The sequence below is a fragment of the Polyergus mexicanus genome, unplaced genomic scaffold (genome assembly GCF_030449975.1).
Source record: "Polyergus mexicanus isolate NDT 795.1 unplaced genomic scaffold, iyPolMexi1.0 SCAF_7, whole genome shotgun sequence".
NCBI classification, from domain to species: Eukaryota; Metazoa; Arthropoda; class Insecta; order Hymenoptera; family Formicidae; genus Polyergus; species Polyergus mexicanus.
This window is the reverse complement of record NW_027223327.1, coordinates 10,582,790-10,595,534: the sequence shown is the minus strand read 5'-3', so window position 1 is coordinate 10,595,534 and position 12,745 is coordinate 10,582,790. Positions and strand designations below refer to the sequence as shown.

Here is a 12,745-nt window from a genome sequence, read left to right as displayed (position 1 = left end):
GCATCGGACACAGTCGCAAGGTAGCCGACCAGACGAGAAGCGCACGTTTTTAGCACGCGCAGTAACCGTAAGCGAATTTCACCGCGAGGTAAAGGGTCGCCGACAAGGTCGACATACTATGCGATGTTAGAAATAAGAGAGATAAAAAAGAATGTGTCAAAAATATAGGGGAAAAAAAAAATATATATATATATATATAAAAGTTGCTAGAGAGAAACTGCGGCGTTTTTTGGAAGCGCTTCCTTATTGTAAGAGCGAAAAGATGATTGGTACGCGGGCTCTTGGATATAAATAGATTCATTAAGCGAACAAGAGAGATATAATAAAAATTAATTTTTCGCCAAAATATAAAATCTCTCGCGCACCGATCGTTTTCTCGACGTTCGCCAGAAGATCGGGATGATCGAGAGAGAGAGAGAGAACGAGGAAACGGACTTTATTCGCGTCGAATCCCGACATAAGGGCGACGACGCGCGGGTGCGAGACGACAGGGCAGGTCGTTATTTGCGGTTGTCGGACGACCGCATGTAAATCACGTCCATCGGAGAGGAGAGACTCCGCGGCGTTCTCCGATTGCATCGCGGACCGTCGACAAGAGAAGCCGTACGAAAGTAACTGGGACGATTCGGTAAAGGTGACTCGCTTTCGACGAGGTCGCGACTGCAAGAGATCCCAATCGATGTCAAGAGGTGGTGGTGAATCGGATAATTCAGGTCAAATTTCTTCGACATTGAGATCGTCCTCCGTTCACTTTTACATACGATCCAGATGCATTTGTTGAATACATACATACATACATACATACATATATATATATATAAACATTGACTAATTTCAAATTAAGATAAATATGCTTTAAAGCGTCCGTATTTCACGTACACAACGACCTGATAATCTACGTTCTGTCAGAACGAATTCCGGGATTTAAACGATTCGAAGATTCGTAAGGTGTTAGCAAGAGACATTTAATTTCTCAGACAAGTTCTACGCTGAAAGATCGAGTAAGGGAGAGAAAGAAACCGGAGAGGATATTTTATTCAACGAGACGAGTTAATTAACGGATCTGAGGGACTGGAACGACGAACGATGTTACGCAGCTCGACTGGTTGAACGCAAAGTAATGCGCGGATATCGTATCCAAGGTGTAGAAAATGATATGGAATAAAATACGCATACAAGCATTCCTCCGATAACGAGAAAAAATTAACCGTCGCATTTGTTACGGAAATCGATTCACTGCGTACTTTCGGCTACGTGAGAATGGCATTCCATCATTCCGAGCTCGATTCCGAGCTCGATCGCAATTAATTTACACCCGTTATTTCAAGTCTATCGTTAATTTTGTTCTTCAGTGCACATATAGGATGATATATATATATATATATATATATATATATATATATATATATATATATTTTTTTTTTATATAATATTAAATATATATTAGAGAGAGATAGATAATTAAAAATCAAGATAAAACGATATATACATATATATTTTTTAGCTGAGATTTTTTATAAACACGTCTCTTTTTTTCGTCCAAATATTCTTATGCATGATATCTTAAAGTTTACCTTTTTTTCATGTTTCGTTTCGCGCGTCAATTCTTTTTCAATCGAAAAACATTCACGATTGATATCTTTATAATTTCCCTATATATATATATATATAAAAAAAGGAAGAATAATATATTGGACACGATGTGTACAAGAAACGTGCCGTGAGAAAGAGATTTATCCTTCGGCGCAATTCAAATAGAAGCGTCTAATAAAATTCCCCTCGAAATGTGTTTTCGTGTACAAGTACTCCCAACACTGTTATAGCGTCATAAACAATTCTGTGCCGACACCGATGGAGAGAAGGAGCGCTTCTTCTACGTTAAGAGTTTCTACTTACCGTAGTACCTCACGCACTACGTCGTGGCTAGTTTTTCATTCGCAACACACATATTTACAAACAGCGCCATATTAATCACCCGACACGGAATCTGCTTCGACATTATGTATATATACGGGTCTACATTTTGTTCCGCCAGTAGGCGAATCTTTGAGAAATCCTACCGTACGATTAGCGAGATTTCGTTTATTATCTCTTTTATGTTTGTTTAATTATTGTTATTCTTTTATTATTGTTACAACTACGAGATTATCGAGAACAAACAGATATCATCAATATTATGCATATTTCCTTCTTTGTAGATAACGTATTATGTTATTAAAGTAAATGTTTATCATTGAGATTTTAAGTATTAATTTTTAGTCGTGTTTATCATATTTTTATTTCGTAGAATAATTATCAAAATATATATATATGAATCAATGTGAAACGATAATATACATCGTGTAGATGTTTTAAAGGGTAAACAACGGCACCATGTCACATATATAGCGACATATTATTATCCGGTAACGATTAAAATTAAAATTACTACTTTTAAAAATTCTGCTCCTTTTTTTGACAAAATGCTCCATTTAAGATTATGGAATATATTTTTCTATTCATCATATTCGAATGATTCTTTTTTCAAAGGAATATTTACACCTTTGACTGCTATCGATGCGCATATACGCCCAGAGATTGCGTAAAATCGAAACATGCTATAAATATCTGTTTATTCGTTTGTTAATTAAACGATATAGTCTCGTTTTGCGCATATAAAAAAAAAAGCTACGTTCCAAATATTCGGATATTAAAAAGATTGTGATAGAAAATCTTTGCAAATTTCAAATTCAAAGTCGCAAATGTCAGATCAGGCAAATGGAGGTCATAGAATACATAGGGCGTGACGAGTTCCCTTTCGAGGCCTATATCCAACGCGAATCTCACGCCCTTTCGCGCGAGCTGTTCCGAAAAGCAGCCGGCACCCTCGGGCACACGCGCCGGTCCTTGGGTCCCTCGTCATCGAGAGTATATCGTTCGCTATATCGGTCGATAATATACGTCTTGTCCCCGACGAGTGACATCCGCAAGGATACTCGAAGGAGAGAATCTCTCGCGAATTCACGGTCGACGCAAAATCGCGAGAGAGTGAGAGAGAGTGAGAGAGAGAGAGAGAGAGAGAGAGAGTGAGTGAGTGAGTGAGTGAGTGAGTGAGTGAGAGAGAGAGAGAGAGGCAGAGAGAGAGACAGAGAGAGAGAGAGAGCCGGCGCGAGCGGTCGCTGGAAGGGCGGAGGGCTCGTTGTCGGCGGCAGCGGCAGCGGCAGCGGCGGCGGCGGCGGCGGCGGCGGCGGCGGCGGCGATGGCGTGGTACGAGGTGGAGATCGATGCCGACGTCTGGGACCACGACGACAGAGGAGGCCACACTCTTACGAACCTCCCTCGCGGAAGTATTGCGGCAATGTGCCACGCCGTGTGCGTCGCGCGTTTTTTCAAAGCGAGAAAACGAAAGATAAATTCGTACAGATGAAACAGGTGTACTCACTCTCTGCTATTCGGAGTAGCCTATAGCCGCTTCTTCGTCGTCGTCTTCGTTGTCGTCAACCTTGCCAAATCTTGCCCGGCTCACTCTCGGCGGTTGTCGCCTTCCTCGAGTATTGACACCGGGATTGATGAAGGTACACAAGATTAGACGATGATGAGAGGGGAAGCACAAAAGAAGGAGGAGGAGCAGTGTGCGAGGTGTTGTGATTACGCCGGATGACAACACCAGCGAGCCGCTCTCTCTCTCCTGCGCGTATCCCGTACGACACTCCGCGCGACACTACGCCGAGACAAACGGGTAGATTACTACTTCGCCTGAGTGGGTAGAGGTAGAGGCCGCTGGAAGAGGGGGCGCATCGGGAGAACGTACCGAAAAAGGGGAAGCAGCCAAACCACCGTCGTTCTCTCTCTGTCTCTCTTTCTCTTCTCTCTCTTTCTTGCTCCGTTCGCGCGGGTGTCTCGAGCCTGACTGACACTCGGCTCCGGATCAGGCAGCCGGTCGACCGCGACCCCTTGGCTCCCTCCCTCTCGCCCTTTCTTTCTCTCCCTTTTTCTTTCCTTGTCTCGCCATTGCTGCCTTTCTTTCTATCTCGGGGCGATCTCGGCGACGTTATCCGTACCTCTCTCTCTCTCTCTCTCTCTCTCTCTCTCTCTCTCTCTCTCTCTCTCTCTCTCTCTCCTCTTTCCTTTCTCCGCTCCGCCGATGTCCATCGCACGTATCGGGTGGTTTTCTTTCGCCTCGGACGTTTCTCGGCAGGAAGTCGGGAATTAGATCGACACCCCGTATGTGGCGGAGCGCACGCGAGAGCGTTGCGGTTTCTCATGGGGGCCCCACGAATTATTCTAGTTGAGAGGCTACGCGTGTCGGCGCGCTTTCTGTTCGTGGTGTATGAATGATACTGATAATACGAGTTTGAGACGATTGATACGAGGGGGTTTACTGAATTAATGTGTCAGAATGAGAGCGAGGAGATTATATTCACAACGAAGATTGTATGTTTTCTCGGGGCCCCGATGACACGTACGAGAAAAATTGTGCTGAAATATCGCGACGCGTACATTTTACAACTCTCTTTTATTGATTTTATGTTTATGTATATACTTGCAATCTCGTTCTGCGCATGAAATGATTCAATTGATTTAATTGAATAAAACAAGGACGAATGTAGTTAGATTTGCGCACTTTAAAGGTTTTGAAACAAACATTTAATAACGGATTATGTGGGGGGATTTGTGGATTTAGTTACACGTAATCCTGGGTAAAGCTCCTTACAATTCCATATCAAAATACAATTAATACATGATATAAATTATTTCCTGAATTATATAAAGAAATATTAGCGCTATGTGTACTCTTTAAAAATATCAGCAAAATTAATTGATTCAATATTTTTATACAGTCAATATTTTTATATAATCTATTGTAAAGAAATTAATTCATAATTCTTGCATTATTTTTCTATTATGTAAGTATAATGTATTTATATATATATAATAAAAAATATCGAGTCTCTCCCAAAACAACAGCCCAGACAATTTTTAATGGATAATCTATAAAACGTGTGATATGTTGAGACGCCTTTAGAGCTTAAACTTTAGAGCTTTTTGAATGTTACGCTGTCCGAGAGACTGTTTTTATCACGCCCGTTGAATCTATTTAACCTGAATCGGAAGCAAATCGAAGTGAGAAGTCGCAGAGATCAAAATGTTTTAATCTAGGAGCTGATTTTCTCGTCGACCTTCTCTTGCGGCATGTCTTCGATCATCACGCTATCTGTCTGGATCAGTTTAACTCGATCGGACGGCTTGGATCTCATCAGGATGAACGGCAGTTCAGCCGTCAACTCGCCGCCCAGAGCGCCCAAGTATAGCTTGACCTTGATGGCGTAGGACACGATGATGCCGAAAGTATCGCGTACGTCCGGCGAGGTGAGCAGAGTGCTGGACGCGAGTTCGGTCTCCTCCCGTTTTATCACACCGTCCAGGGCGATACCACGACGATCCTTGTTGCTTCCCAGATCGGGCTTCAGGTAGAGCACCTTTTGCAGGGTCGAGCCAGGATTGATCGGGCAGCCATCTTGCGTCTCCACCGCGTCTATCACCGCCCTGAACTGACCGTTCTGAAAAATGACCACGTCGATGCCTTGCTGCAGCAGCGTCTTGATCTTCTTCACCACCTTGTTGCTATTGTTGCGCACGCATATGCTGACGGTGATCGGTTCGCCGTGATGGTACAGTTGCTTGTCCAGGGTAACCTCGAGCTCCAACTCGCCCGGGCTCATGAGAAAGTCCTTGCGCACCACGGTGCAAGGTTGATGACCTTCCTTCGTCGGTGTGTACTGGATCTTGCGGATGCCCATCATGACAGTGCTGCGCTTATGGGTCAGGTCGGTCTCCGTTTCGCCGCAATACACCTTCACGTAGTAACTAACGCCGCAGGGCTCACCGACTTCGTCAGGTCCGGGCTGAAGGGTCACGCTGGACGGTGCAGATTTCGGGAACCTCAAGTTGAACGGTATCGCGTTCGCGCCCAATTTCTTCAGCAACCTGCATGTTCCGGAGATATATTTCAATTTTTTATAATTTGTTACTTCTCTTCATAGAGATTTTACGTTGAACAAAGAACATACGATAAGCTGAATTTCAATAATCATCTCAAAGAATAATTTTTTTTAACGTCATTAATTGTTGATGGATTTTGATTTTAAACAACTTGTCGTCTAGCCTAACAATAAGAATATCATCTTCACCTGTCCTGCAACTTGGTAAGATTGGACTCGGGCTTTTTAACTTGCGGGAAGATCTGCTCCGAGGTCAGATAAAGAGTCTTCTGAAAGTTGAGGCCCATCACCTCATCCTCCTCACGACCGTATCGGAAACTGCATACCAGCTGACACCACACCTTCCTGCCGCTGTCTACGTAATCCTGATTGACCAAGACTACCCCGTCGATCGGCTCGATGTCTGACAGATAATCGATGAAATCGCGTTTGCCTAGATAGACAGCGAGCTTGCCGTTGGGCGAACATTTTTTGTAGACCTTGAAATTCGCTACCATGATGAAAAAATACTTTTTTTTTCTCTATCTTGTTCACACAGAGGACGACTGGATCGTCGAGCCTTAAATCGAGGGCTTATATACCGGGTGGTTACGATGACACGTGATCGATTTCTAAGGTTTCCTAAGACGTTTAGCGACGCGGATGAAGCGTTTAGATCGCCTTTATGTGAACTTTCTACGTTTTTAAGATACTCACGCGGTGTGGATTATTTATGACGCTAATGTACATCATTCACTTTTTCCGCCCACGAATAATTTAATTTTGAAGATATTATTGCGTTGCCAAAGAACAGACTGGTCTTATCAGAATACCATATGTGTTGTGCGTCATCTTTATATAATATATTTAATAAGCGTAGCGCTTTGTGACTTTGATTTACTCGATTGATCTTCTAGCTTCTTGGGCTTCATTTTGACGTTGAAAGTAATAATTTGTTAAAAAATTTTCCAACATATATCCATCAAAACTTCTTTTAAGAATTGCATTTTTTCCTTGCAAAATAGCGTTTTTTCATTTAATTAGAAAGTAAAAAATATTGTTATTTATTTATATGTAAAAAAATAAATATACACGCAAAATAAAAAATATTAAATATATCTAAATTAAGAAAATAATGTAAAAAGTATTTAATTAAAATCAGAACAAAAATTATTCACAAAATGAAAACGATCAATCAGATATCGCGAAAGATACTGCAAAAAACAGATTGATATTAAGCTAATATTAAAAAGAGTATAAATCTTTATATTAATTTATATGCAATCGAAGAATACACATGAATATATGCATATAGAAGTAAGATATAGTATACTCTTGAAATTTATGTTATCTCACTTTGATAATAGTGGAAACTGATAATTCAGTACTCGATAATATAGTGTTGGACTTTAGCAATACAGTCATGCATAATATAGTTTGTGGTTATATTGTCGGAGCTGTATACACATAAATTGTTCTCAATTCTTCTAGAAATTTTCAAGTACAGTGAATATTTTGCAAAAACGTGTACCAAAAACGGTGCACGAAAATGTCAAAAAATTCAAGTATCAATGATGAGGCGGTAAGTTCATTATCAACTATTCGACATATGCAAAATATTGCTTTTGATTCTTGATAAATATCTTTTGTATATTAAACATTTTATTTATTATATCTCTAATTGATGCATATCTATGAATGTGATTTATAATACTGCAATAATAAAATGTTCCACTTTTAAAAAATGTAATAAATAATTTAAATAAAAGGACCATAAATAACAGAAATTATTTAATTTATACATTGCAGATGACATCAATAGTTTTAGCTGCCCCACCAGATTCTCCAAAAAAACCTGTAAAGTCCACCGCAGTAGTAAAATATTCTGCAGTTCAAACACCAGCAACATATGCTCAATTACAATGTAATACAGATCTGAATCTTCCACCCAGCAATTGGCTCAGCAGTTCGGCAGAGAGTTATGGTCTGCAGAATGTTTGGTCTCAGAGTACAGGATTTTCCAGTTTTCGCATGGCGCACATGTTTCCTGATTGTGTTGGCGAAGTGGATGTAGTATCGGATGCAGAAAATATAAAGAAATTACTTAAACTTCCTTATAATCGTGGTGTGATTTCAATGATGGTACATCGTATTGAAAACACACTATTGTTGGATGACTTTGATATACACAAGTACCTGCTGAGACAGGCCGAAAGTGATTGGGAATGGTTGAAGAAATTCTTCTATGAGCATATCTTTCAAAATCTTGGTGATAAGGAAAAACGTTTTTTCCACAAAGCATATAGCAGAAATAGTTTACAACAGAGGAATTTGGTATCTAAGTTTCTCTATCATTCTATTGTACTTGCGGATAGTAACAAACAGAATGAGAAACCTCAGTTACCTATGGAAACGTTAGAACCGTTCTTGCCTGAACCAACGCAAGAAGAAAAAGTACCTGATCCAAATTATAATCACAATTTTGCGAGAAACGTTGTATGGACGTTCGAAAACATACAGATGCTTATTGGAACAGACATGCCGATATTCGGCGGTCAGACGCATCCGTGTATAAGTCTACGATTAAGAGATATGTCGAAACCAATTAATGTTTTAACAGGAATAGATTACTGGTTAGATAATTTAATGTGCAACGTTCCAGAAGTAGTAATGTGTTATCATTTAGATGGTATTGTACAGAAATATGAATTGATAAAGACAGAGGATCTTCCAAATTTGGATGATTCCAAATTTAGTGCTAAACTAATTAGAGACGTTGCTCAAAACATTCTGAGTTTCCTAAAAAATAATGCAACAAAGGCTGGTCATACTTATTGGTTATTTAAAGGTAAATATTAAGTTTAATGTATAAATTATACGTATAAATTTATCATTTTTGCATTGACTTTTGAATCTTTTATTTACGTGCAATACTTTTTCATTAGGTGAGGACGATGATGTTGTGAAGCTATATGATTTGACATCACTGTGCAGTGATGTTTCAGAAGAGAAAGGACAAAATCCCTTTACTGTACCTGTCGCAATGTTGTTATATCGAGTAGCTCGCAATATGAAGTATTCCTCAGATTATCATCACCATCAGGGCACAATTAGAATGCTGTTGAAAAATTGCGTTCAATTATTAGCCAAAGAGAAATATCCACAGATCGTCACATCTGCCCATTTTATGCTTTCGGATTTGTATATACCATCGGACACAGATCCAGCCAGTCCAGGATTATCAGATCAAAGCGACGAGGAAGATGCTCAAAGCGAATGTGGCATGAATTACGAAAAGGAGAAAGTAGAAGAGAAAATTTGCGCGGCAATCAAGTCTTTAACTCTAGCCAATAGTAAATAAATCTTTGATCTAAATATTTTATTCTCTTAGAATTCTTGTATAAGATACAATTGATTGTTCTTACAGTGAAGGAACAAACAGAACGCGAACAACCAAAGTACAAAGTACCACCGATTTCGGGTATGATAGAAGAAAGATGTTTATTCGGATTAGAACACGTTACTCACGGACTCGAGTGTCTCCGATATTTCCCGATCGAGGACAACGCTGACGAAGAACAAAGGAAAGCGGAAGAATGCGAGAAGGAGAAACGGAAATACGAGGAAATGCATCCGAATATAGCGAAACCTTTTCAGGCGATTCCTATGCCTTACGCTCCATTAAATAAACAAGATACAAATGTCACACTGGAAAAAAATTTGGAAAATCATAGTCTCACGCATAAAAAGAAAAATAAGCCAAAGAAGAAGAAAAATGAGAAAAACGTTACGAAAGAGGTAGCGAGTAAAAACGCTTTATTATGTAAACCTAAAGCAGAAACATTACCCACATGGCAAGCGCCGAAGAAAAACGACAATATTTGCTGGAGCGCTCATTTGAAAACTCTGTTATACGAGAAAGCATCATTGATATTTGCAGTACTCGCCGAGAAAGAATATATAAATAAAAATTATGGCGCCTCTCTGAGATATATGCTGGAAGTATTGTATTGCCAGAAAATATTAGAAATCTTCTGCGGCGTAAGAAATGACAAATCAATCAGTTATCTATTAGGTCGGGCGGGAGACTGTTGCTTCATGATAGTGCAAGATTGGGGCAATGTGGAGAAGCATAGGAAGGATTATGATGCGAAAAATGAAATGGAAGAGAAAATAGTGGAAGAAGTGTATGGTATGGAGGATCTAGATATGAGTAAATATCAGTAAATGACAGTATTAACGAGTAACGAAAGTAATATGAATAATTCTTATTGAGATGCATATTTTATTACAGATGGTGCTGAATTACTGCCTAAGAAACTTGAAAATTTAGAATCTACTTTACTTTCTTCATATAAATGTTATGATAAGGCTCTGTCATTAGAATTGTTGGATGTGGATAGAAAAAATTTATTGAGGCGATTAGGAAATATTCATAATGAGTTGGGTGTTCTTTACATGAATCAGGCAGGATGTGGGTATAATTTTCATCTATAATTTGAATAAAGGATAGCAACTACACATCGTTCATTAATTGAAAATGTATAATTCTTTACAGCTCGATACCAGCAAGAAACTCAAACGGACGAGTCGTCAAATACTGATGTAACCGAGCTTCTAACGCGTTCGTTAACTCATTTAGAATCCGGTATTACAGCCTTTCATGATGTCTATGACGAAGCGAATCTGGCGCTTTTGCACTCAAACACGGGACGGCTCATGCGACTCTGCGCGCACATACACGATAAACAGAACACGCAAGAGCGCCACTTTTATAACAAAGCACTCGCAAGTTATCAGAAGGCTCTGCAAGTTTTGGGCGATAGAAAAACAAATTCGGCAATATGGGACAACGTAATGTGGGATTTGTCGACAACGTTGTATACGATGGCCTCGCTATTGCAAGATTATCCTACAGCCGGACATAAAGTGCAGTGACATTTTTTCTGTCGGAAAACTAAATAACGAGTTAATAGATAGGTAAATTAATAAATTATTCGTGTTGCAGAATGAGGAATTGGAGAGGGAAGTGGTCGATACCCTTCAGAAGGCGCTCAAGCATTGTGATGTGGATACTCCCGGATCGCGACAACCTATTTATCAATTCCGCGCTGCAACCATTCAACATCGACTAGCTTCGTTTTATCATCACGTGTATAGAGAATTCGAATCGGACGCAGATAGTACAAAGAAAAGAACTAGCTTCCAGTTATCTAAATTATATTACGATAAAGCGGCCAAATTACTACTCTCGTTGGAACAAAGTACGGAATATTTGACGGTACAAATGGAAAGAGTCGCTCTGGCGGAACATCAAGCACGTAGTATGTTACTCTTTTCTGGAAGCTATTATTTTTCCCGTCATTTTCGATATAACAGAATTTTACAACAGATTTGATTGTTTCAGACGGCACAACCTTCAATAGCAAACTAAAAGCATACCAAAACGGTTTGGTTTTAATTCTACAATGTATACCTATCATGGAGTTATTATACGAACGAAGTAACGCGGCAAGACAAAAGGCGAAGGAAACGATCGATAATAAAATAGAAAATGATAGCGCCGGACGACGGGAAGTGACCTACGAACAAAAGTCAGTGGTTGAGAATCCATTGGATGAGAATCAAGTAGAGGAGAATCTCGTTGTTCTACTAGAACAGAGATTACAATTTCTCCTACGATCGTTAACCAAGCTGTTTCTCAGTAAAAGTCCTGTGCACAATAAAAAAGAGTACGTTGCTCCTAAATTTATACGATTTCTCAAAAATTAAGTAAAAATTATTAAGTTTCGATATATATTATAGTATATTTTTTAACACTTTTTTCGATTAAATTTCAGGCATGAGACACTTGCAAATCTATACAAACAATGTTATATGCGAACATTGCGACCAGATACGATGTCTGGATTCACTTTCATAAAACATATGACAGAGCTTCTACGAGAACTCGACGGTATACTAAAACATATAGATTCTTAATCATGTAGATAAAAATCATGTATAGTTAACGATTGTAAAAGAATATAATTAAACGTAAGATATACAGCGTAGAATACAAGCGTATTCTATGCATTTCTCTAAATTTTTAAAATTACGCGGCGTGTGTGTGTATAAAAGAGATAAAAATGTAATGTTGTTTATTGTATTATACATTGATAATATAATAATGAATACGTATTTTTTTATTTCACTAATGTGTAGCTGTCGAGGAATATTTTTACTTTAATATATGTAAATAAAATGTATATTTTTAAATTAAAAAAAAAGAATAAAGAAATTATTTCTCGAAGTATATGTCATATTGTTTTATACCTAAAGATCATAATCATATTTGGAGACAACCAAATTGTCAATGAGATATTAAATTCTCTTTCAATAGTCCTGTCGCCCTTATCAAATCTAATTAATATCCTGCTTTTGGTGAGGGTCTTATCTGGCGACAGGGTAGATGTCGGCGTGACACTTTAATTAAAATAGAAGCAAGATCGGAGGGCAAACTTGTGAAGTCTAAATCCATCGTCAAGATCGGGGTATACGTATTCTCTCTGTCTCCGGTCGTCGAAGAGACGGATAGTGTGACAGAAGACTTTGGATGAGTCTTCCTACATGGCATGCAGCTTGTATAAGTTTCTGATATACACTAGAACGCGTGAGTGTGCTCGGTTCGGTCGAGCGAAAACTCGATAAAAAACTCATTTATTAGAGAATCTGAAATGAGAACCGAGTTGTTGCACGGCCGAGAACTCGATCGAAGTCAAAGACTAAAGGGAGCGAGCCCTGCG

General features: G+C 39.1%; 3 protein-coding genes across 14 annotated transcripts in view; 1 reads left to right on the top strand and 2 right to left on the bottom strand.

Moving 5' to 3' along the window:
- Positions 1-3,878, bottom strand: part of LOC138935057 (xin actin-binding repeat-containing protein 2) — a 63,504-nt gene extending 59,626 nt beyond the window's left edge. For 4 of the 11 annotated variants that reach the window (XM_070299351.1, XM_070299357.1, XM_070299354.1 and 1 more), the window contains exon 1: positions 3,422-3,780. The gene's annotated coding sequence lies outside the window, so the exon portion shown is untranslated. The other 7 variants (XM_070299356.1, XM_070299358.1, XM_070299359.1 and 4 more) reach the window with 4 other exon arrangements.
- A 948-nt stretch (positions 3,879-4,826) lies between these two features.
- Positions 4,827-6,543, bottom strand: Arr1 (arrestin 1). Its single transcript, XM_070298391.1, has 2 exons — positions 6,171-6,543; positions 4,827-5,967 (listed from the first exon to the last, which is right to left on the bottom strand). Exons 1-2 carry the CDS (start codon positions 6,476-6,478, stop codon positions 5,136-5,138), a joined length of 1,140 nt encoding a protein of 379 aa, XP_070154492.1. The 5' UTR covers positions 6,479-6,543; the 3' UTR covers positions 4,827-5,135.
- An 868-nt stretch (positions 6,544-7,411) lies between these two features.
- LOC138934854 (erythroid differentiation-related factor 1) lies at positions 7,412-12,167 on the top strand. Of its 2 annotated transcripts, none has more exons than XM_070298981.1 (9): positions 7,412-7,542; positions 7,770-8,808; positions 8,906-9,313; positions 9,388-10,152; positions 10,255-10,434; positions 10,519-10,889; positions 10,969-11,284; positions 11,368-11,692; positions 11,801-12,167. In XM_070298981.1, the coding sequence occupies exons 1-9, from the start codon at positions 7,510-7,512 to the stop codon at positions 11,940-11,942; spliced, it is 3,579 nt and encodes a 1,192-aa protein (XP_070155082.1). In that variant the 5' UTR covers positions 7,412-7,509; the 3' UTR covers positions 11,943-12,167. The 2 variants fall into 2 exon arrangements, with proteins under 2 accessions (XP_070155082.1, XP_070155081.1); XM_070298980.1 differs by having other exon boundaries at positions 9,388-10,173.
- Positions 12,168-12,745: the final 578 nt, after the last annotated feature.

Coding starts and splice junctions, on each gene's coding strand:
- Arr1 (XM_070298391.1), bottom strand. CDS start 6,478: ATGGTAGCGAATTTCAAGGTCTACAAAAAATGTTCGCCCAACGGCAAG. Junction 5,968..6,170: donor CTTACCAAGTTGCAGGACAG/GTGAAGATGATA, acceptor CGGAACATGCAG/GTTGCTGAAGAAATTGGGCG.
- LOC138934854 (XM_070298980.1), top strand. CDS start 7,510: ATGTCAAAAAATTCAAGTATCAATGATGAGGCG. Junction 10,890..10,968: donor ATCCTACAGCCGGACATAAA/GTGCAGTGACAT, acceptor TTCGTGTTGCAG/AATGAGGAATTGGAGAGGGA. Junction 11,285..11,367: donor GGCGGAACATCAAGCACGTA/GTATGTTACTCT, acceptor TGATTGTTTCAG/ACGGCACAACCTTCAATAGC.